The sequence below is a fragment of the Balaenoptera borealis genome, assembly GCF_965194805.1.
Source record: "Balaenoptera borealis genome assembly, chromosome: 6".
Lineage (NCBI taxonomy): Eukaryota > Metazoa > Chordata > Mammalia > Artiodactyla > Balaenopteridae > Balaenoptera > Balaenoptera borealis.
In genome coordinates, this window is record NC_138863.1 from 7781846 (window position 1) to 7807446 (window position 25601).

A 25601-nucleotide genomic window follows, 5' to 3' on the forward strand; every position below is an offset into this window, starting at 1 on the left:
CATAAGTCTCAAAACAGCTGCCTCTGTTGAGGGTGTTGGGGAAACCAGGGAAGGCTACCTCCTCCATTGCATACGTTTACTCATCCACCAGCATGATCCAGGAATCCACCCTCAGTAATTCCTGCAAGGAGTTTAGCTCTGGCATTAGGGTCTTCTCTGGGGCCATTCAATTTCTTTGAAGAAGATTCTGTTTCCTACATAAGGATAGATGTCTGGCTACTAGAGTTCTGAGGTACACAGTGGTGGAGTGGGACTGGGGATGTGGTTGCCTTACATGCAGACTTTTAACAAATTCCCATTTTCAACCTCACTACTGGAACATGGCAGTGGTGGCAGAACGGCTGGCCCCATTTCTCATATGCCAGCCAAGAGAGACCAGCCCACTGTTGACACATACACCTGCCCACCAGCACAGGCTCAAGGCAGCCTGTGGGTTGACCTGTGGGCTCCAGGTGGCCTGTAGGCATTTCACATACAATGGTGGCTCAGACCAGTGCCTTCTCCTCAAACGTAGGTGGTGATCTCCCAGAAAGCACATCAAAAAGCCAAAGATAGCAAAAATACATGGGAAAAAAATAACAGAAAGCTATATGGAAGATCCACAAATATATGAAAATTAAACAACCAATGGATTAAAGAAGAAGTAAAAAGAGAATTAGAAAATATTTTGACCTGAATAAAACACAACATATCAATGTTTGTGAGAAGCAGCTAAAGCAGTGCTTTGAGGGAAATTTACAGCATTAAATGCTCATATTAGAAAAGAAGAAACGTGTCAGTGACCTAAACTTCTACCTTAAAAAACTGAAAAAAGAAAAGCAAATTAGATCCCAGGTAAGCAGAAGGAAGGAAATAATAAAGAAATAAGAATCAATGAATAGAAAATGGAGAAACAATAAAGAAAACCAATAAAATCAAAAGCTGATTCTTTGAAAAGATAATAAAATAGGTAAGCTTCTGGTGAGGCTGATCAAGAAAAATAAGGAAGAAGTTACCAATATCAGGAATGAGAGAACATTTTTATAGATCCTATGAGTATTAAAAGAATAATAAGGGAATTATGAATGACTTTAGGCCAACAAATTCAACATCTTGGATGAAATGGGTAAACTCCTTGAAAGACACACACTGCCTAAGACTCCTCAAGCAGATACCAATACCTAAATATTCCTTTATCTACTAAAGAAACTGAATTCATAGTTTAAAATGTTCCCACAAAGAAAAGTCCAGGCCCAGATGGTTTCACTGGAGAATGCTACTAAGTCTTCAAGGAAGAATTAATACTAATTCCATAGAAACTCTTTCAGAATGCAGAATAGGACAGAACACTTCCTAACTAGTTTTATGAAGCCAGCATTACCCTGATACCAAAATCAGACAAAGGATTTATGAGATCAATATCCCTCATGAAAAACAGACTTAAAATTCTTATGAAATATTAGCAAATAGAATTCAGCAATATATAAAATGATAATACAACGTTCAAGACCAAGTAATTCAAGATCTGTCTGATATTCAAAAATTAATCAATTTAATTCATCAATTAGCAAACAATGACAAAACACATACAATTATCTCAATAGAAGCAAAAAAGCACTTAACAAAATTCAACATCTATTCATGATCAAAACACTCAGCAAATGAGTAATGAACAGGAAGGTCCTCAACTTAATAATGAAAGATTAAATGCTCTCCTCCAGATCAGGAAGACAAGGGTGTTCACTCTCACCAATAGTATTAAACATGGTATCAGAAGTCCTAGTGAGAACCATAAAGCAAGAAAAAGAAAGAAAAGGCATACAAATCAGAAAGGAAGACTTCCACATTGCATGTAAGTGGACCAAAGGACTACAATTCCCATTACAGAAGCCTCCTACTTAATGCCTGGCATCTCTTTATAGAAGACTCCTCCAACTCTACGAAAACTAGTACACTGTGAAACTAGTGTGAAAGCCAGCACACTGTATGACTTAGACTCTGCTTCAATTCAAGACTTTTAATGTGAAGAGAATGACACAAACATAAAGAGGTGCTTAGGACTCACGGCAGCTAGAGTGGTTCCCACTGAAAGTAGTGGTGGTAGCAGTACCCAATGGCAATGCTGTCCTCCAAGAGCAGTGGTTGAACCATTAAAGAACCGTTGCCATTGTGGCCAAACTAATCCTGATAAAAGACTATGATTGAACTTCTTGTTCTTGGCTTTCCAGACTGGCCTTTGTTCCTACCCATAACTTTCTCAGGACATTCAAGACTCTTACTGTTTCTATGAGCCCTTCAGTATCCTTCTAATAAATACCTTTTCCAACCACAGTTGGTTTCTCCTGTTTGCAACCAAGAATCTAGACAGTTAAAGACTCAGGTCTCATTATTTTTCAAAATGACAACATTATGACCTGTATTCACTAGAATGCAGTTCCTGTTGAGGATTTGGGGAACCAGTTGTCACCTCTGAAGTTTGAAGGACATTTTGGAAATTAATATTTTGAAAATTAATGGGACCTGAGTTACCTCCAGCCCACCTAAACAATTAATTATTCTCACAGGTTCCTGAGGTTCTATTCTCTACATCCATCTCCTAATACTAATGTGTTTGTCTGGGTTCTTGGTTGTAAGCATGAGAAGCTAACTCCAGATGGAAAAGAAATTTATTGGAAAGATACCAAAGAGCTCACAGAAACAGTGAGAGACCTAGAGAACCTGAAAAGAGGGTGGAAACAAAAGAATTACATGTTCAACCTCTAAAGTCTTGATTCCAGGTTAAGACAGAAACTCAGTGACTTCCTATGTGTATCAAAAAATTATTCTGAATCTATTGCAGCTGCCAGGCTAAGACGGCAACAAAATAAATAAACAAAAATAAAAATCCGGCTTCCAGTGTCCTTGTCCCCACGGTGAGCCACTCCCCGCCTCTGCAGGAGACCCACCAACGCTAGCAGGTGTTCCAATGTGATGCTGAATAAGAACGTTGAGAGAAGACCCACCACCAGTCCCTCCCATCAGGAAGCTTGCACAAACCTCTTAGATAGCCTCATCCACCAGGGGGCAGATAGCAGAAGCAAGAAGTACTACAATTCTGCAGCCTGTGGAACGAAAACCACATTCACAGAAAGACAGACAAAATGAAAAGGCAGAAGACTATGTACCAGATGAATGAACAAGATAAAACCCCAGAAAAACAACTAAATGAAGTGGAGATAGGCAACCTTCCAGAAAAAGAATTCATAATAATGACAGATATGATGATACAGGACCTCGGAAACAGAATGGAGGCAAAGATCGAGAAGATGCAAGAAATGTTTAACAAAGACCTAGAAGAATTAAAGAACAAACACCTAGGAGAATTAAAGAACAAACAAACAGAGATGAACAATACAATAACTGAAATGAAAAATAGACTAGAAGGAAACAATAGCAGAATAACTGAGGCAGAAGAATGGATAACTGATCTGGAAGACAGAATAGTGGAATTCACTGCCACAGAACAGAAGAAAGTAAAAAGAATGAAAAGAAGTGAAGACAGCCTAAGATACCTCTGGGACAACATTAAACGCATTCACATTACAGGGATCCCAGAAGGAGAAGAGAGAGAGAAAGGACCCGAGAAAATATATGAAGAGATTATAGTTGAAAACTTCCCTAACATGGGAAAGGAAATAGCCACTTAAGTCCAGGAAGCGCAGAGAGTCACAGGCAGGATAAACCCAAGGAGAAACACGCCGAGACACACAGTAATCAAATTGACAAAAATTAAAGACAAAGAAAAATTATTGAAAGCAACAAGGGAAAAACAACAAATAACACACAAGGGAACTCCCATAAGGTTAACAGCTGATTTCTCAGCAGAAACTCTGCAGGCCAGAAGGGACTGGCACGATATATTTAAAGTGATGAAAGGGAAGAACCTGCAACTAAGATTACTCTACCTGGCAAGGACCTCATTCAGATTCGATGGAGAAATCAAAAGCTTTACAGACAAGCAAAAGCTAAGAGAATTCAGCACCACCAAACCAGCTTTACAACAAATGCTAAAGGAACATCTCTAAGTGGGAAACACAAGAGAAGAAAAGGACCTACAAAATAAACCCATAACAATTAAGAAAATGGTAATAGGAACATATCAATAATTACCTTAAACGTGAATGGATTAAATGCTCCAACCAAAAGACACAGGCTCGCTGAATGGATACAAAAACAACATCCATATATATGCTGTCTACAAGAGACCCACTTCAGACCTAGGGACACATACAGACTGAAAGTGAGGGGATGGAAAAAGATATTCCATGCAAATGGAAATCAAAAGAAAGCTGGAGTAGCAATACTCATACCAGATAAAATAGACTTTAAAATAAAGAATGTTACAAGAGACAAGGAAGGACACTACATAATGATCAAGGGATCAATCCAAGAAGAAGATATAACAATTATAAATATATATGCACCCAACATAGGAGCACCTCAATACATAAGGCAACTGCTAACAGCTATAAAAGAGGAAACTGACAGTAACACAAAAATAGTGGGGGACTTTAACACCTCACTTACACCAATGGACAGATCATCCAAACAGAAAATTAATAAGGAAACACAAGCTTTAAATGACACAACAGACCAGATAGATTTAACTGATACTTATAGGACATTCCATCTAAAAACAGCAGATCACACTTTCTTCTCAAGTGCATACGGAACATTCTCCAGGATAGATCACATCTTGGGTCACAAATCAAGCCTCAGTAAATTTAAGAAAATTGAAATCATACCAAGCATCTTTTTCGGCCACAACGCTATGAGATTAGAAATCAATTACAGGGAAAAAAAAATGTAAAAAATACAAACACATGGAGGCTAAACAATATGTTACTAAATAACCAAGAGATCACTGAAGAAGTCAAAGAGGAAATCAAAAACTACCTAGAGACAAATGACAATGAAAACACGACAATCCAAAACCTATGGGATGGAGCAAAAGCAGTAGTAAGAGGGAAGTTTATAGTAATACAATTCTACCTCAAGAAACAAGAAAAATCTCAATCTAACCTTACACCTAAAGGAACTAGAGAAAGAAGAACAAACAAAACCTGAAGTTAGTAGAGGGAAAAAAATCATAAAGATCAACGCAGAAATAAATGAAATAGAAACAAAGAAAACAATAGCAAAGATCAATAAAACTAAAAGCTGGTTCTTTGAGAAGATAAACAAAATTGATAAACCTTTAGCCAGACTCATCAAGAAAAAGAGGGAGAGGACTCAAATCAATAAAAAAAGAAATGAAAAAGGAGAAGTTACAACAGACACCTAAGAAATACAAAGCATCCTAAGAGACTACTACAAGCAACTCTACGCCAATAAAATGGACAACCTGGAAGAAATGGACATTCTTAGAAAGGTAAAACCTTCCAAGACTGAACCAGGAAGAAACAGAAAATATGAACAGACCAATAACAAGTAATGAAATTGAAACTGTGATTAAAAATCCTACAACAAACAAAAGTCCAGGACCAGATGGCTTCACACGCGAATTCTATAAAACATTTAGAGAAGAGCTAACACCCATCCTTCTCAAACTCTTCCAAAAAATTGCAGTGGAAGGAACACTCCCAAACTCATTCTACGAGGTCACCATCACCCTGATACCAAAACAGACAGAGATACTACAAAAAAAGAAAATTACAGACCAATATCACTGATGAATATAGATGCAAAGATCCTCAACAAAATACTAGCAAACAGAATCCAACAATACATTAACAGAATCATACACCATGATCAAGTGGGATTTATCCCAGGGATGCAAGGATTCTTCAATGTATGCAAATCAATCAATGTGATACACCATATTAACAAACTGAGGAATAAAAACCATATGATCATCTCAATAGATGCAGAAAAAGCTTTTGACAAAACTGAACACCCATTTATGATAAAAACTCTCCAGAAAGTGGGCATAGAGGGAAGCTACCTCAACATAATAAAGGTCATATATGACAAACCCACAGCAAACATCATTCTCAATGGTGAAAAACTGAAAGCATTTCCTCTACGATCAGGAACAAGACAAGGATGTCCACTCTCGCCACAATTATTCAACATAGTTTTGGAAGTCCTAGCCACGGCAATCAGAGAAGTAAAAGAAATAAAAGGAATACAAATTGGAAAAGAAGAAGTAAAACAGTCACTGTTTGCACATGACATGATACCATACATAGAGAATCCTAAAGATGCCACCAGAAAACTACTAGAGCTAATCAATGAATTTGGTAAAGTTGCAGGATACAAAATTAATGCACAGAAATCTCTTGCACTCCTATACACTAACAACAAAAGACCAGAAAGAGAAATTAAGGAAACAATCCCATTCACCACTGCAACAAAAAGAATAAAATACCTAGGAGTACCTACCTAAGGAGGTAAAAGACCTGCACTCAGAAAACTATAAGACACTGATGAAAGAAATCAAAGATGACACAAACAGATGGAGAGATATACCATGTTCTTGGATTGGAAGAATCAATATTGTGAAAATGACTATACTACCAAAAGCAATCTACAGATTCAATGCAATCCCTATCAAATTACCAGTAGCCTTTTTTTCCAGAACTAGAACAAATATCTTAAAATTTGTATGGAGACACAAAAGACCCCAAATAGCCAAAGTAGTCTTGAGGGAAAAAAAAACGGAGTTGGAGGAATCAGACTCCCTGACTTCAGACTATACTACAAAGCTACAGTAATCAAGACAATGTGGTACTGGCACAAAAACAGAAATATAGATCAACGGAACAGGATAGAAAGCCAGAGATAAACCCACATACCTATGGTCAACTAATCTATGACAAAGGAGGCAAGGATATACAATGGAGAAAAGACAGTCTCTTCAATAAGTGGTGCTGGGAAAACTGGACAGCTACATGTAAAAGAATGAAATTAGAACACTCCCTAACACACACCATACACAAAAATAAACTCAAAATGGATTAAAGACCTAAATGTAAGACCGGACATTATAAAACTCTTAGAGGAAAACATAGGAAGAACACTCTTTGACATAAACCACAGTAAGATCTTTTTTGATCCACCTCCTAGAGTAATGGAAATAAAAACAAAAATAAACAAATGGGACCTAATGAAACGTAAAAGCTTTTGCACAGCAAAGGAAACTACAAACAAGATGAAAAGACAACCCTCAGAATGGGATAAAATATTTGCAAACAAATCAACGGACAAAGGATTAATGTCCAAAATATATAAACAGATCATGCAGCTCAATATTAAAAAAAAACCCCAATCCAAAAATGGGCAGAAGACCTAAATAAACATTTCTCCAAAGAAGACATACAGATGGCCAAGCAGCACATGAAAAGCTGCTCAACATCACTAATTATTAGAGAAATGCAAATCAAAACTACAATGAGGTATCACCTCACACCAGTTAGAATGGGCATCATCAGAAAACCTACAAACAACAAATGCTGGAGAGGGTGTGGAGAAAAGGGAATGTAAATTGATACAGCCACTATGGAGAACAGTATGGAGGTTCCTTAAAAAACTAAAAATAGAATTACCATATGGCCCAGCAATCCCACTACTGGGCATATATCCAGAGAAAACCATAATTCATAAAGACACATGCACCCCAATGTTCACTGCAGCACTATTTACAATAGCCAGCTCATGGAAGCAATCTAAATGCCCATCGACAGATGAATGGATAAAGAAGGTGTGGTACAAATATACAATGGAATATTACTCAGCCATAAAAAGGAATGAAAATGGGTCATTTGTAGAGACGCGGATGGACCTAGAAACTGTCATACAGAGTGACGTAAGCCAGAAGGAGAAAAACAAATATCGTATATTAACGCATATATGTGGAATCTAGCAAAATGGTACAGATGAACCAGTTTGCAAGGCAGAAATAGAGACACAGATGTAGAGAACAAATGTATGGACACCAAGGGGGGAAAGTGGCAGGGCGGGTGGTGGTGGTGGTGGGATGAATTGCGAGGTTGGGATTGACATATATACACTAGTATGTATAAAATAGATAACTAATAAGAACCTGCTGTATAAAAAATAAATAAATAAAATAAAATAAACAAAAAAACCCAAAAAACAATAAATAAATAAATAAATAAATAAAAATCCAAGAGTGATAAGTCACTATATTGTTGAATTCAGAGTCTTACTAAGTCTCTTACATGAAAAGCAGGAGTACTAATCAGAAAGAGTAACACTCAAGAGAACCAAACCATATATATATATATATATTTCATATATGTATATACATAGCAATACAAGATTAGGAAACACAAGATATAGGAAGATGCAGAAAGGTCTGAGTACCTTGGATGCCTAGTTCTAACTGACCTTTCATTGTCACAAGTCGTAAATGGACTATGATGGCATATCCATCCTAAGCGGTGGTCTGTGAAAAGACAGTAGAGCAGAAACGTCCTCCCTGCAGGCAGAACTGCAAGCAATATATCCATGGTCTACTTTGGCTGAGGAAAGATGGCCTGATGGGCAGAGGCTACATGTTTAACCAGATGGACAGGGACCTAAAAGAAGGAAGAGCGGAGGACTGGTGACAAAGACATCTGGGGAACAGACACGGAGAAACGGGCCGACTGCAATAGGCCCAGAGTATGATTATTTGTGTTCCATGAGAATGGTCAGAAAAAGACTCCCACTGTGGAGGCAAGATGACCTTGAGAATGTCAACCAACCCCCTTCCCCAGGCACTGCAGTGCTTGCTCAATGGGCATCAGAACAAAGTACCTGGTAACAGGAAATGAGCTCCACAGCATGGGCTTCCTCTCACTAATGCTAACCAACCCTTACAGGACGCCAGCTGTCCAGCAGCAGCAACCAACTCTGTGCCCCTGATACGGAACCATGGCAGGAGGACCCACCAACCAGCTGAGAGCAGATTTAGTTCACTGAGCTCTTCTATGATGGAGAGGACAGTAATCTTTCTCCATTAAAAGAAACACTAATTCTGGGTTTGGGTTTGCTGTCTTCATTTGTTCTACCCACCTTGCTTATAAACACCATAATCCATAGATTTACCAAATGCTGTTTAAGCTATTATGTTACTTCACTCAATAATACTGTTTGTAATCAAGAATTTCACGTTACAGAAGTAGAGACGCCCACTGAATTCACTGATTAGAATGATGTACTATACATCTGACGGGCTAAATGGGGAGGTAACACCTTATGAGGTTGGGATATAACGTTGCTTTTATTATTCTAGAGTTGTGCACATCGTCTGGGGACCAAGAGTGCAAGGGAGGGGTTGGGCCTTTCACTGTCATACTTAAGACCCACTCACAGTAATACTCACTTCTATACTTGAGAGACTTTAGTACCTCTGAGGACACAGTTGTGATTCCTCTGAATTCAAAGCTAAGACTCCAAGAATCCCAACTAATTTATTAACAAGGCATGAAATATACTTCCTACTTCCTTCCCGAAAAAAACTATGTGCAATTCAAGTCAGCTGAGAGATGACTCAGAAGTAAGGGTTCAAGAATGGCAAGTAATGATATAAAGAGGTTAATCATATATTATGTTGATCCATATGAAATTACCAATATATTTGACCATTTTTTACCTATAAAACACAATTTCACATGATTCTCTCCTACAGTATTAAAAAAACATGTAAAATAATTAACCATACATATAATCCAACAGCATACACAGTTTTTGGAAGAAGTATAAACAACAAAGTAGATCATATAGAGCTTATTAGAGAATTAAACTAATATGAAAAGAAACACATTCTAATATGTGGGTAGGAGTCTCAGTAACAGTCTTTGTGAGGCAGACTTAAAACACAGTGGCCATCCTACTCCTACTTGGTGAGACTGGAGTGGCCAAAAATGATCATCTTATGCTTGTTAATGGAGGGCTTAAACACCTGAACAAACAGCATTTTATAATATCCAACTTAAAAACTATAATGCTAAAATCTAAGAACTCATTATTTAAAGATGCAGGGGGGGAAGGTGGGGAGAGGAGCCATTCCAGGTGTTCCACTAAAAAAAATACTGCATGTAAAAAGGAAGAAAAGAACAAGAAAGGGAAATGGCAGAAGGATAAAACATACTTTATAAGTATACAGACACAGAAATGACTATCTTGACCAAAGATATTAGCAAGAACTCAAAAATGTATGAAAATATCACCACTAAAGAAGAGCTTAAAGCAAAGATCCAAGTGCATACAAAATAAATAAATTTCACAAAAGGAAATAAAAACTAGTGTGTTAGACATAGAAAACAGGAAATAAGTAGAAAAGAAAAACAAAACCATCATGGAAATGAAAAGTCATACGGGAGATAACTAATGAAGAACTGACACTATTTGAAAAAAATAAGGATCATAGAGAAAAGTCTGAGAGAAGTGGGAAAAAATCAAATTGGAATGTACTAAGAGTATAAGAAGATTATAGGGAAAACAGATATGAAAGGTAGGTGAAGGAGACCAAACATTGGCATAACTGATATTCCTGAAGGAAGGAACTGCATATATGAAATAGAGAACATTTTCAAAAATATCACTAAGACAACTTTCCTGAAATAAAAGAAATTTTACAGACAGAAAGGGTATATATCATGTCTCAGGAAAAACTAATACAGAAAATTACCACTGAAGTTAGTGGACTTTAAAGATGAAGATTTTTAAATGCAAGAACTCACAGAATGTAATTCTCACAAACCATTTCTGAAGGACTACTAGATAAAGACGACAGCCTACCAAGAAATGGAGCAATTTCCCCAAAAAGAAGACTAGTGCTGAGTACTGGATCCACTTCTGTTGGGATGGAAAGGTGAAAGGAAAGGAGGACAAAAGTAAGTAAGCAGGTGATGATGGACCTAATATTCATCAGAACAAGTCAGGTCAGTCATTAGATCTTTGCTGAAATTTAAAAGAAAAAAAAAAAACCCTGTCTTTTATTTAATTTTATTGTTGCTTTGTGTTCTGGCAAAATTTTTTCACCAGGCTCTATTCTGAGTCCAAAGAACCTTGATTTGTTCATTGAAATTACAACATGGCCTATAAAAACAAAATTATATTTTGATTAGGGCCTCCAACTGTGATCAATGACTCCAAGTTTCTATTAGTAGTAATTAACATTTATTTTACTAAGTTGCAGAGAATGTTTCTCAAATATCACATTTAAATAAATTTATTATAGGTTTTCACTCAAGATGCATTTGATAGTAGCATAGACTAGATAGCTTGCAGGAGATAAAAATCTTAACAGGTCAGCAATAAGAGCTCATGTATTCAGACCCTAGATGCCTCAGAAAGAATCATATGCTGTCTACTTATAAATTCTGCCGTCACTCTAAAAACCAAAATACCTTGGGATCTAAACAAAAGCAGAAGCTAGTAAGGAACTGACTTACACATTGTGTATTTCTCTTACAGAAGGATTTGTTTTATATTTTTATTTCAGTGTAAATTTTATTTTAAATGAATACTGAAAGTAACTTTCCCTTTCATGTGTTACAGTTCAAATATTACAACTTTCTAAGCAGTTTCTGTCTTCTATTCACTGTCTGAAAAGATGATAACAGCTGCTTTAGGACAACTATGATTCAATGTTGCATCAAAATGTCTGGCCAGGGGCTTCCCTGGTAGCGCAGTGGATAAGAATCCACCTGCCAATGCAGGGGACACGGGTTCAATCCCTGGTCCGGGAAGATCCCACATGCCACGGAGCAACTAAGCCCATGCGCCACAACTACTGAGCCTGCGCTCTAGAGTCCACGAGCCACAGCTACTGAAGCCCATGCGCCTAGAGCCTGTGCCCTGCAACAAGAGAAGCCACTGCAATGAGAAGCCCACACACCACAACCAAGAGTAGTCCCTGCTCGCCGCAACTAGAGAAAGCCTGCATGCAGCAATGAAGACCCAACGCAGCCAATAAATAAATAAATAAATTTTTTAAATGGCCAATTCTCTTAAAAAGCAACCTACTCTGCACTAAAATATGTCCTTCAAAAATAACTTGGGGGACTTCCCTGGTGGCACAGTGGTTAAGAATCCGCCTGCCAATGCAGGGGACACGGGTTCAAGCCCTGGTCCAGGAAGATCCCACATGCCGCAGAGCAACTAAGCCCGTGCACCACAACTACTGAGCCTGTGCTCTAGAGCCCGCGAGACACAACTACTGAAGCCCGCAGGCCTAGAGCCTGTGCTCCCCAACAAGAGAAGCCACCGCAGTGAGAAGCCTGCGCACCGCAACTAAGAGTAGCCCCTGCTCGCCCCAACTAGGGAAAGCCCGCGCACAGCAACGAAGACCCAACACAGCCAAAAATAAATAAATTTTAAAAAAATAAAAATAAAAGTTATGATTGATAAAGAATTAAAAAACAAAACAAAACAAAACAAAATAACTTGGAAACTCTCATAGCCAAGAGGACCCTAAAGAGACATGACAACTAAATGTGATATACAGGTATTCTAAATGGGAGCCCTGAACAGAAAAAGGACGTTAGATTTTTTTTTTTAAATCAAGGATTTCTGAATAAAAGTATGGACCCTAGTTAATAATAACATATTAGTTTTGGTTCATTAACTGTAACGAATGCACCATACTACATGTTAACAACAGGGGAAACTAGGTGCGGGGGTATATGAGAACTCTCTGTACTATCTTGACAATTTTTCTGTAAATATAAAACTGTTCTAAAAAATAAAACTGAGACAAATGAGTAAAAGAAGTTATCTAGATTTCCACTAATAGGTAAATGATAAACTGAACCATGGCATATTTGTTCAACTGAGTATTATGCATTTAAAAAATAATTTTGAAGATGTAGCAACATAAAAATGACTATGACATAAAGTAAAAAAATAAAATGTATTTAGGAATAGTATAATTTAACTATATAAAAACATTTATGAAAAGATTAAAAGGGAATGGTGTTGATTTTTTTTAGAGAAAAAGGATTATGAGTGACTATTTTCTCTATTTTCTAAACTTCCTTTAATGTTGTAACATTTTTAATTTAAAAATTATAGAAACATTTATTATAATGAAACTATGGTGCCCAGTGCTGGTTGCCTAACCAACATTCAATCCCCTCTTCCTCCTTCCTAATAGAAACCTAATCTTCTTCATAGAGGAAACTCATCTCATCTTTAGAGCTTCATTATTCTAATAAAATCAGAGCATAGCTCCCCTGGAGACCATAATCGATATCATGGTTGGTGGACAGAATTTCCCCCTTCCTTGTTTGATGTGATCAAGAAAGCATGCAGCTTGACCACACTGGCAGCCATCTTCACAGCCATAGAGAATCCACTGCTAGATGACTGAAAACAGCAAAGGGCAATCCGATAATATCAAGTCACTGACTATACTAGGCCTGAAGCCTGCACAACCTCTGGATTCCCACTTATGTGAGATAATATATTCCCTTATTATTTAAGTCACTTTGGGTCAGGGTTTTCTATCACTTGGTGCTAAAAGCATCCTAACTAATATAAAAATATTTTAAAATATCTTCCATGAGAAGCAAACTTTCCTTTCCTTCCCTTCACTCTGCAACAGAAAATATAAAGCTCTTACTACCAAAAATAAAATCTCAGGACTGTTCACATCATATATCTTGTAGATATTCAGTACACACTGACATGGTACAGCTGATTCTAGAGCATAAAAATACTATTAATGGCTCCTTCCTTAAGCAATGTATTTCTATCTTAAAGCCACTCCCTTTATGATTTCCATGTTGAACCAGGCCCCCCAAAAATAAAACAAGCTCATTTCACTTTCATGGAATATAGCAGCAAGACCAAGAAGTCATCCCTTCCCCAGAGCAGATCTCTCTCCTCAGTATTATCACTCTCCTTTGATTATATCTCCTTTCTGGCACATGCCTCTTTCTAGCTGTGTAATAGTGGTTTAGGTATTGTACAGCTCTTATTTATTATAGATGAGGAGAATCATCCTAAAGAGAATAAACATTTCTTTGTTTCTGTATCTTACACTGATGCTTGTTCATCTTAAGTGCCCAATACATGATGGTTGAATAAATAAATAAACAAATTAATGCTCTTGAGCCTGCAAAAAAGGCATTCTATTCCTCCTTGAAACTCCAAAGGAAAACTAAGAAAATTGAAGATGGTAAAAAAATAAATAAAACCCAAAACATGGATCTAGGTAAACACTTGAGTCCTTTAATAACCAGCTGCCACGTTCGCAAAGTTATTAATACTAATATCAAAAAAATCAGGAACAAGAAAAAAATGCCTGCTACTATTTCTTTCACTCAAAATTGAACTGTCATTACTTATTTGTGTGGAAAATATCTCCTTCCCAATTGTGAGTTGCCAGTTCAGGAAGATTTGAAAAAGAAATAAAAGTTTTAGGGATTTGAATTGAAGAAACAAATCTGTTTATCAATGATATGATTATCTACATTAAAAATCCAAAGAAAACTATACCCAAAGTATTAAAATTAATAAGGGGATTTAGCAAGGTGTCTGGATAAAGAATTAATATACAAAAATTAACTGTAATTTTATATACCAGCACCAAAAAGTTAGAAAATGCAACTTAAAGTGTCTGTTCTTCAGAAGTTAACATTAACAACATGAAAAGACAACTCTTAAACCAAGGAAAAGATATTTTCCGTATTATTAACTGCTAAAAGACTACTTTCTAGAATATTTTTTTAAACTCCAAAAAATCAAATGACAAACAGCCCAATTAAAAAAGAATGCTAAAATGAGTGAGTGAAAGTTTAAGCAAAAAGAGAATTGCAGAGTTTCAAAAAATATCTCCCAGAATATAGTATAGTATTTACAAGGGAAAATAGTAAGTTAGGAATTCTGGCAGATACCATCTTAGCCAAGTGATCAAGGTTAACTTCACCAGTATACATACTGATATCACGTACCCCCTGATATGATGTACATCACTTTGTGGTATCCTTCCCAATAATGCTTAATCTCAATCTAATCATGAGAAGACATTAGACAAACCCAAACTGAGAAACATTCAAAATCACTGACCAGTACTCTTCAAAAGTGTCAAGGTCATGAAAGACAAGGCTGAGGAATTATCACAAATTGGAAAAACTACAGTGACATGACAACTGCAATGTAGGATCCTGGACCAGATGCTCAAACAGAAAAAGGAGGTTAGTGGAAAACCTGATAAGATCTGAATAAATCCTATACTTTATTTAACAGTATTGTACCAAAGTTAATGTCTTAGTTTTGGTAAATATTCTATGATAATATAAAGATGTTCACATAAGGAGAAGCTGGGTAAAGGGGATACAGGAACTCTCTGTACCATTTTTGCAATTTTAAATCTAAATTATCTAAACAAAAAATTAACTGTGAAAAAGATGAGTAAAAACATTAAAGATAATCTCTAGGAGAGGAAACATAATGACCATAAATATATGAAAAGGTGTGCAATCTCATCAGTAATTAGGAAAACACAAATTGAAATCACAATGAGATACCATTTTACATCCACTTGTTTGGCAAAAACTGAAGAGTCTAACAATATCACATGTTGATAAGAATGTGAAGCAATGGAGTTTAAACACTGCTGGTAGGACTAAAAATGGGTACCGCCACTTTGGAAAATGATTTGGCCATAAAGTTGTAAAGTTAAACATGCACATATGTATCACAGATGATGCAGTAATTTTACTGTTAAGTAGAGTCTAGAGAAACCAGTTAGTAAGCACTGGAATGTTCATAGGAGCATTGTTTATAATAGCAGAAACCTTGGTTCAACCCAAATATGCACTGCTAGATAAACAAATTATAGTATATTTCAGGAAATAGAAATATTATGAATTAAAATGAATGAAATATATGAATATATCTTGGAAACATAATGTTAAATGAAAAAAAAGCAAGTCGCAGAAGAATCTGTGTAGCATGGTATTTTTTATAAGGTTCAAAAACAAGCAAAAACTAACACTTTCAGGGATATAAATAAGGGTAAATTATAAAGAAAAGTGTATGTTTGAGACAGTGGTTACCTCCTGGGAAAAAATTAGGGGTTAGGACAGAGAGGAACACACAGGGAGCTTCAACAGTATTGTGACAGATTTCTTAATCTGGGTGGTGAGTTCAAGGGTTGGTTTAAATACAAGAATTCAAAAACTACATAAGTGTTACATGTATTCTTTTATCTGTGAAACATACTTTGCAATTAATATTAATAAATATTTTTTTAATAAAGGAAACCTCATTTTATTTATTTCTTTATGTATGTATGTATGTATGTCTGCATTGGGTCTTTGTTGCCGTGCGCGGGCTTTCTCTAGTTGCGGCGAGCGGGGGCTAGTCTTTGTTGTGGTGCGCGGGCTTCTCACTGCGGTGGCTTCTCTTGTTGTGGAGCACAGGCTCTAGGCGCATGGGCTTCAGTAGTTGTGGCACGCGGGCTCAGCAGTTGTGGCTCACAGGCTCTAGAGCGCAGACTCAGTAGTCGTGGTGCACGGGCTTAGTTGCTCCGCCAGTGCCCCACAACTACTTCCTGGGATCTTCCTGGACCAGGGCTCAAACCCGTGTCCCCTGCATTGGCAGGCAAATTCTTAACCACTGCACCACCAGGGAAGTCCAATAAATATTTTAAAACAATATTTTAGACAAATATATACCCAACCCTTAATAGTGATTATTTCAGGGGATGAAATTCTGGAAAATTTTCACTTTCTATAGCACATGTTTTAAATAATCTTAATATCAAATATATAATGAGTATGTATTGGAAAAAACTGCAATTTTTTAAAAATTTTGATACTGCAATAACAAATAGTTGTGAGATAGAAAGTTTTCCTCATTAGAATAATTTATAATGATCACTACCTCAATTTTTTTCACTCACCAGAGATCCTCCACAAATACTGTTCCCATTCACAATCGCTGTTACAACTGGGTCCTACTGTAAGATTAATCAGGACAGTACTGAAACATTCCCAGCTTCTTACACTTGGGAGTTGTGTGTATGTGCAAACATTCTCAACAAATAAGCATTAGGTCCACTGTTCTGCGTAATGTGCTAGTAAAAACCTTACTGAGGGAAGGGGCCAGCTACAGATAGAAGAAATTAAGACAGGAAAGTCCTTCGAATTGGTCTCTGTGCCTTAAATAGGAACACTTAACAGTCAACATTAGTGTTGCAAGCCATTCATCCTCCTTCCTCTACCACACAGCCTCATAAAGTTTTAGCCTTAAAACTAGGCTATACACAGGAAGGCAGTCATACATTCTTGGAGTGATTATCACTATCATTATCGCTCTCACATAAATGCTTTCATGCATATTGGCCTATGTTGGAAACCCCATGCAAACAGATACAATGGTATATCAGATCCCTGAGAACCTGCAAGTGGAGAACAATCAAAACATGGCCACACCCAGAACTTCAGTAACAATACACAGTGAAAACAAAGTATGGCAAATACTTGAGCTGTATATTTTAGGTATTATTTTCTATAATCAGGAGGAAAGAACATATCATTTCCCTTTTTCTGGCTCAGTGTTATGATGCAGCAGAAGGCAGCAGGTAAGGAATTGGGGACTTTAAAAAAAAAAGTGTGGGCAGATCAGTGATGACAGAATGTGGAAGAGAAGCAAGGCTCAATAACACTGACTGATTTTAGGGAAGGCCCTAAAGATTCAGAGTGAAGAGCTTAATGTCAATGTGAAGGGAGCAAAGAGGAGGCTGATGGTAGCTACGGTTCTCTAATACTTTAAAATAATATTTTCAAGAAGACTGTGGATGAAGCTGACAACCGTGGAAGAAGGGTTAATGATTGCACACGGTACAAGGAAGGAACACTTTGGAAACAAAGCCTGCATCAGGACCACTCTCCTCCATTCCTTTTACTTTTGCTCTGTTTTGACCAAGATGCTCTCAGTGTTGAAGACATTAGCTTTTACCAAAGCGGATCCTTCCAGGCCACCAGGTGGAGCCCAACAGTCACAAAAAAGAGCCCCCTCCTCAGCCTGATTTGCTTTTTGTCTACCAGCCAAGCTAGAGCCACACCCCCCCAAAAAGGACTTATAAAGTCTAAGTTTGGTAACACAAGTTTTTAGGATTACATAACACAGCCTCTTCCTCAGAAGAGTCTTCAGATACGAACATTCTCTTGAAAAGGTGAAATACTCTTTGCACAGGGGGAAGGACTAGCTAGAGCTATTTTTCAATTTGCAAATCTTGTAGGCTATGCCTCAATGAAACAAACTAATTTATCCTGTTTGTTTTTTCTACCAACCTAGTTACTGTTTCATTTTCCTAAATACAGTTTAATGTAATTTAATGACCACCTCCCCAATTCATATCTACCTCATAAGAAATTTGGTATCTATCAAACCTGAACGGAATAGTAAAAGTATTTGCTTCTGTTAGTCAACAAATATTTCTGATTGTCTGATTACTGACACCTTATAGGTGCAAAGGTGGGAGTTGAAGAAGATACCAGAACAGGCCCCCTTCCCCATCAACCACTTCTTCCCCACCACACACATCGTCAATCAGAACTTCCCTTCCTCTCCTTTCACCTCACCCGGTCACTCTCTCCAATGGAAGCTGCTGTCCTTCATTCTCTTAAAATGAGCAGTACTACGACATTAAGCCTAGACGATCCATTTTCAACCAAAAATTTCTCAACCCTGCTATACATGCACTGACCTGTTCATTTTCCTCCTTCCCATCTCTTAAAGCTACCAAAGTTTGCTAGAGAAAGTAATATGTCAGTTTGCTCTAGGTCAATTCATGTCATAGATCTTTAGTTAGTCTTCAGTGTTGCCAAGAAACACTATTATGTTTTTCACAGTAGCTGCTGTAAAACTTTTCCATTTTCTTCAAGATTTATCCTTAAATATTCCAGAAGAAGAAACCATGATAAATCTAGGAGAAAGTGACCTTGATATCTCCATGTGCATGACATCCTGGAAGAGAAGGCTGGGACTGTAAACTCTATACTTTAGGATAGCAGATTTCACAAAGGTCTGAGAAAGTATAAGCATGAATTCCACTGCAAGAGTTTCTAAAGGGAAGGATGATTTAAGAGAGTTGAGAAGCTCTTAAAACTATAAGTCTGATTATATAATTACAAATCATTCCAGCAAGGAAGCCAATGTGGCTTTTTAAGTATCTTGGACAAGAATCTAGTACTAAATATAAAAAGTACTAAATACGTTGTGATGCATAACAAAAAGCAGTGATCCCGAAAAGCCAGTAAGGGTTCACTAAGAACAGATTACCCTTAGATTTTTGATAGCATTACAGGACTAAGGTTCATCAAAGTGTGGCATGTAACGTATAGAGGTGAATAAGGTTCAACTGAAATCTCTCATGGCAATTCCAAGAACAAGATAAAAAATAACTTTTAACAACTACAGGTCTCTAGTACTGTAATTCTCTTTGGGCTTCCCTTAACTGGAGGCACCAAAGTGCCACTGGGAGTGCCAGAGAAGCAATGCTTACACTGAAGGGGGCACCAAGACTGATGGCCTCCTGAAGGCCCCTTCCAAAGCTACTGAAATTATACATTCTATTAATGTGCACATGCTGCTTAACCTTTTTGTTAAAGATTCTAAATGTGGGGTTCTCCACCTGCGGTTATATACTGACTGTATATTGTTATCAAGTGTTGATTTTGAAACCATAGAACCTGGTTCTCATCACTTTCTGTTCTAAACTACTCCTGTGTTTTCTAGCTTGATTTATGGTACAACATCTTCCTAGCCAACACGGCTGAAGACCTTGGGGTCATCAAATCATTTTCATCTACCCATCTGACCAGCCAGCAAACATTCACTGAGCATCCTTGTCCTAAAGAAGTTCATGGCCAAGTAAATAACTTACATAAGCAATTACAATACAAACAGATGAGAGCTTTAAGAGTGGTATTATTAGAAACTATGGGAGCACCATGACGGAGGACTCAGTGAGGTGACATTTTCCGAGTAGACGACCGAGTTAAGTTTCAAAGTTGAGTATTTCACTAAATAAACACTGGGGAGAGGAGAAAGCCGCTGCTGGGAAAGGAAGTGTAGTGTGCAGAAGTCTGGAGCTAGGAACACAGTTAGCAATGAAACGGCAAGCAATGAGGCATAAGTGAAGGGAACAGTAGGAGATGAAGTTGTCCTTGATGAATTACGATTAAATGCCATCATCTAACCAATTACGCAAGTCAGAGGCCTGAGAGTTCATTCAAGGTTCTGTCCTTCTCTTTCATGCCCCACTTCCAATTGGTTACCATGTCTGAGAAAATTTACCTTCTTCATCTCCCCTGACTCTTTTCATTCCTTTTGCTTCTCTCACTGCAGCTCCTTTACTTCAGGTTCTCCCATCCCATCTTAGTGCGACAGCCTACTACTGCTTGCTTTCAGTCATGGCCCTTCCCACCCACTCTGGACTCTGAATCAGAGTGATCTTTTAGCAAAGAGGCTTCCACTCTCCCAGAAGCAACCCTGGATTTCCCCCTTCATCCACCTCCTCTAAGCTTCCAGAAAATTATTATATTCCTATGGAAGAGCTTACAACACTCTGCTTTGTACCACAGCTAGAGCTCAAAGAGACAGGACATTCAGTCCATCTGCTTTACCCACACTCTTTGCCAGAGAGTTGAGTCCCCCAGTCCCTGATAATGGGGCAGTGGATCGCAGGACCTCGGACCCCTACCTCTGTTTAAAACTATTAGGCAAATAACTCTCTCAATAGACCAATAAAGATCTTCTACCCTAGGAATTCTGTATTGTGCTGTAGACTACAGTGTGTGACCTGCAGAGGACTGGCACTACCATTTGGGGGCCATGTATGCTATCAAGCAGGTAAATGGCTACTGTGTAGAGAAAAGCAGACTAATACAACTCATGTGCAGAAAGCGGTAGAGAAAAGATACCATGTGGTGGCTGGACTGGTCGGGTGGTTGAGAGAGAAGCTGTGACTCCTTTGCCACCTTGTTAGTTCTGAGCTCCTCATGAGACCTGCCTACGCTTACTGCCCTGGGTTTTAGGTGAACCACCAATGTCTTATATTAATCACCATTTTTATTTAAATTAGGTCAAGTAGGATTCCATTTCTTAGAATCAAATTAATCCTAGGACATTTATGTAAACTCCTTCTGCATTAGGTTATCATGTCTTTAAATAAAGAAACCACAGCTTGTTTACCTTTGTATTTCTCACATAATACAGCAGTGACTTACACATATGATTAACACCTGTCTTTGTGAACTGAATTTAACTACAGAAGAAGTAAATGACTTTGGACTTGAATAATCAGTAGCAATTATATAGGCAGAAGTTCAATAATTTTTAAGGGTAGAGTGTTGGAGCAGGGAAGAAATTCAAAAGAAAGGCGCTTCAGTTAAACTTGGTTTTTAGGCATGGTTTCTATGCTTTCACATTCATACCCAGAGCAAGTACTACCTTCACGCTCCAGGTCAGAACCTGGCAAAGATGAGAGACGAAACCCAAGCGGTCACAGCACAGCATGTTCTGACTGGGAAACGGTGACCTCAGCTCCTAAAGATCAGTAACAGATAGCCAGAACAAAGTAGCAAGGCGACCACCAACAGGCAACAGCTGCAGCACACACCCCTCACGAGACAGATGTCAGCTGAGAACTTCATCATGAAAACCCGCCACATTTTATTTCTTGAGATAAATTTTCTCTTTTCCACAAAGATTTTAAAAGGCTTATTTCCATAAAAGACAATGTGTAATGTCTTTATAGTAAAAAGGTAGAGAAAAAGCACAGTTTTCCATCTAAGTATGAGAATCTTCAAACTTTTGCATTTTGAAAAATAGATGATTAATATATGGTTATTATTTTAAAATATTCTTTCTTTAGATTCAGAGAATGTCCTTGCTGCTTCAAAGGCCTGGCTCCTTTTTTGATTATTGTTGTACTTTACCCACAAGAAAAGAGTTCTTGATGAAGTAAGGGAGCATCTGTTAAAAAAAGCACCTGAAGGGCCATCTGAGTAATAAGAGAAACTCATTCTGTGAAGATTTCCTGACTACACCCTTACAGCTCAAAAACTAAGGAAACAGCCCAATCAAGTATACACAATGGGATATGACAGAAAGGCAGATAAAAGACAAGGCTGGATTTCCTGCCTTGATGTGAAAGTGTTCCCTTTTCACTGCCAAGCAGAGTGTGGTGGGCACAATCACCAGGGCCAGGTGGCACAGCCATTATCGAGCCTTTTGAGTGGATGGTGAGAAACTGGCAAGCCGCTGAGAAGGGCTATTTAGGGCTCAAGGGGTTGACGTCACTTTTGGATAATGAGTTAGGCTTCAAAATGATGACATTGCAATCCCACCACTTGAGAGCAAAAAAGAAAGTGCAACTGTTCCTGAGTGGCTCTGAGATCATCTAAATCACAGTGATCTTCATATCACTGAGAAAGTGGCCCAGGATAGTATTTCTTAAATTGCATTAGGACACACAGATTTGATTTGGTTTACTTCACTAACCATAAAAGGCTAAGCAGAGAATAAACCTCATCAAAGCAGCACATTGTGGCCATCCATTCAGTGTCTGCACTCATAATCACGGAACATTCCCAGGAGGGTCCATCCTGTACAAGTTAGATGACCAACAAGCAAGTCACCAAATTAGACTAAAAGTAGTGTCAGAGCAAATTTTTCTAGCTTGTATGCCTTTATTTTCATTTCCTAAAATGAAACCTAAGCATAAACCAGACACCATCTATAATAAAGGGCTACAGATATACCTAAAACTTTATACCACTTCTCTTTCAAAATGAATACCAATTGTAAGAAGGAAACAGGCACAGCATTTGATCAAACAGCTAGGTCCAGCAGTTTCTTCAGATTACAAGGAAATGGCTATCCATGGTGCTCTCTGGCTATATAATCCATATTTAAGTTAGACTGGTTTCTGAAAGCTTCCCTAAAAACATGGTACCTTTCCCTGTTTACAGTAGGGTAATTTAATGTTTAATGCCATAAGTGAAACCTCTGAAGGATCAATACCAAAAAAGCACGTCATTCAAACATACCTTTACATTCATATTTTAAAGCATGGGAGACTGAGGTCCCATGAATACCCCTGGAATTTCACACATTTTAACACTAGTGTCTGAAAGGAGGGATCTGATTGTTTGATACAATGAATTCTTTTCAAGTTCACAAGTACAAACAGGATTCATAACATAACAGGAAATAAGCAGAGGTTCAGAATGTGCTTATGTTTTATGCCAAAAACCAAAAACAAACAAAATAGGTGATTGCCTGGCAATTCAAGGAACCTATAGGTGGCCAGTTGAGGTGGTAGCTAAGGGTGATTTCTGAAGAACCACACCTAGTACGTATGCTTTAATGAAGAAATAATAATTAAAATACACACATAAAAAAGTTTACGTAAATGCTACCTAAACCAAGCTCTGTCTGGGATCTGTGGTTTTTCTCGCCAGAGGCCACCTACCCCAGGGCAAAGTTGCTGTCTTCCCTCCAGTCCACAATGCGGCAGATGAACAGCGTGTTGGCATAATCTTTAGGCCGGGTCACAAAGTCCTGAGGACAGTCCTTGAGAGGTACATAAACTCTGGGCACCCGGTGGTCCGAGGGAGAAAACAGGGCATACTTCCTAAACAGTTCACTGTTCTTATCGGCCAAGAGTTTGAGGAAGCCAGTCGCTGCACGGGAATGTTTTTTTTCCAAGATGTAAACCACCTGAAAATACCAAAGATATAGTCAATGCTGTTTATCTGTAGGACTGGATAACAGTTGGGAGAAGTCAGTAGGATGTTATTTGGTCAAATATCTGGGTCCAGCAGTTCTTCTAAGTCTAAATGAAGTACCTCTCAGTGATGCTCTGTGACTGAGTTATCTATATTTAAGTTGCAACAACTGAAGCCAGCGAGCACATATACCCAAGGAAAACTAAGCAATACACAGATTAATTAGATGAAAGTGCTTTTAAAACCAAGACCTATGTCTCAAAGAAATATGTAAGACTCCAGCAGGGAAGTACGGCTCCAGGTATTTGTTCTGCATTACATTTTTCTCACATGAACTATACCAGTATCTCAGGTGAACAACACAATAGTTGTTTATTTTAAAATGTTATTAAACGTAAATAACTCCTTTATTATGCCTTCAAATGCTGAAACCTTTTAACCTTCCTTCTTTCCAAGATTAAACCCAGTCTCTCATTTCACCAGGCAAAAATTCAATAGCACAAGTACGTGCTATTTCTACCAAGAGAAACACATCATCTTGGACTGACTCATCATTCAGCTCTCTCACTCTCCTGTGCCCCTCCATGGGCTTTTCCACCACATCAAGACCACTAGTGCCTTGACCCTTGCCTTCTCTCTATGTCTGTTAGCTACCTCTTAGCCTTGAGTCCTTTCCTACCTGCCAGAGACACCATGTTTCATCACTTCAAGTCCTGTTACGTATGTCATCAAATGCCTCACCCCTCTTGTTGTTCCATTGCACCTACTCCAAAAATCCTCAATTCTGGAACCATTCAGCCACCACTATTCTCTAACCTTAAACACAAGTTACTGAGTCCACCAGAAAAGAAGAAAATTATAATCATACAGATGGATACCATCACACATTAATGTTATACAACTGTTGCTAGGACCTCAAAATCTCTAAGGTGTTTTTTTAACCTGTTCCCAGTCAGCACAATGTATTCTTTTTTTCTTTTTGGCTGCGTGGGGTCTTAGTTGCGGCAGGCGGGGTCTTCGTTGCGGCGTGTGGCACAGGCTCTTCGTTGCGGCACGCGGGCTTCTCTCTAGTTGCGGCCTGCGGGGTTTCTTCTCTCTCTAGTTGTGGTGCGCTAGCTCCAGGGTATGTGGGCTCTGTAGTTTGTGGCACGCAGGCTTAGTTGCCCCACGGCACGTGGGATCTTAGTTCCCCGACCAGGGATCAAACCCACGTCCCCTGCATAGGAAGGCGGATTATTTACCACTGGACCACCAAGGAAGTCCCCAGCAGAATCTATTCTTTAAGCCCCACTCTCTTGATCCTTCTTTTGGGACTCCAATTATCTGAATGCTGGATTTTTTTTACTGTTCCACGGCTTCCTGAGGCTCTGGTCATTTTTCTTCCATGTATTTTCTCTCTGTTCGGATTGGGTAAATTCTATTGATTGGTCCTCAAGTTAAATAATTCTGTGCTGAGTCACCTCTACTCTACTACTGAGCCCATCCAGCAAGTATTTCATTTGTTGCTGTATTTTTCAGTTCTATAATTTCCATTTAGTTCCCTTTTTATAACTTCTATTCCCTTGTTGAGACTTTCAGTTTTCTCATTTGTTTCAAGAGAATTTTTAATTGCTGTTAAAGCATATTTATGATGGCTATTTTAAATCGCTATCAGGTAACTGCAGTATCTTGGTGTTGGCATCAACTAACTTGGTGTTAGTTGTCGTTCCTCACTCAAATAGCGATTTTCCTGGTTCTTGGTATAAGGTGATTTTCTAATGTATCCTGGACCTTTTGGCTATAATGTTAGCAGGTTCAAGGTCTTATTTAAATCTTGTCTTTTAGAAGGCAGTCACCCTGTCTAGGGTTAGTGTGCAGGTCCCGGACTACTTTTGTGGGCTG

The 25601-nt window shown here is 38.2% G+C and overlaps 1 protein-coding gene across 5 annotated transcripts in view; it reads right to left on the reverse strand.

Moving 5' to 3' along the window:
* DIS3L2 (DIS3 like 3'-5' exoribonuclease 2) overlaps nt 1-25601 on the reverse strand; it is a 370836-nt gene that overhangs the window by 184014 nt on the left and 161221 nt on the right. For all 5 annotated transcript variants that reach the window (XR_014245636.1, XM_082395568.1, XM_082395569.1 and 2 more), the window contains exon 8: nt 23465-23712. Coding sequence is in view for 4 of the 5 variants with exons in the window: in XM_082395568.1 (XP_082251694.1) it covers nt 23465-23712 (248 nt within the window). In the remaining variant the exon portion in view is untranslated. The remainder of the gene's footprint in view (nt 1-23464; nt 23713-25601) is intronic.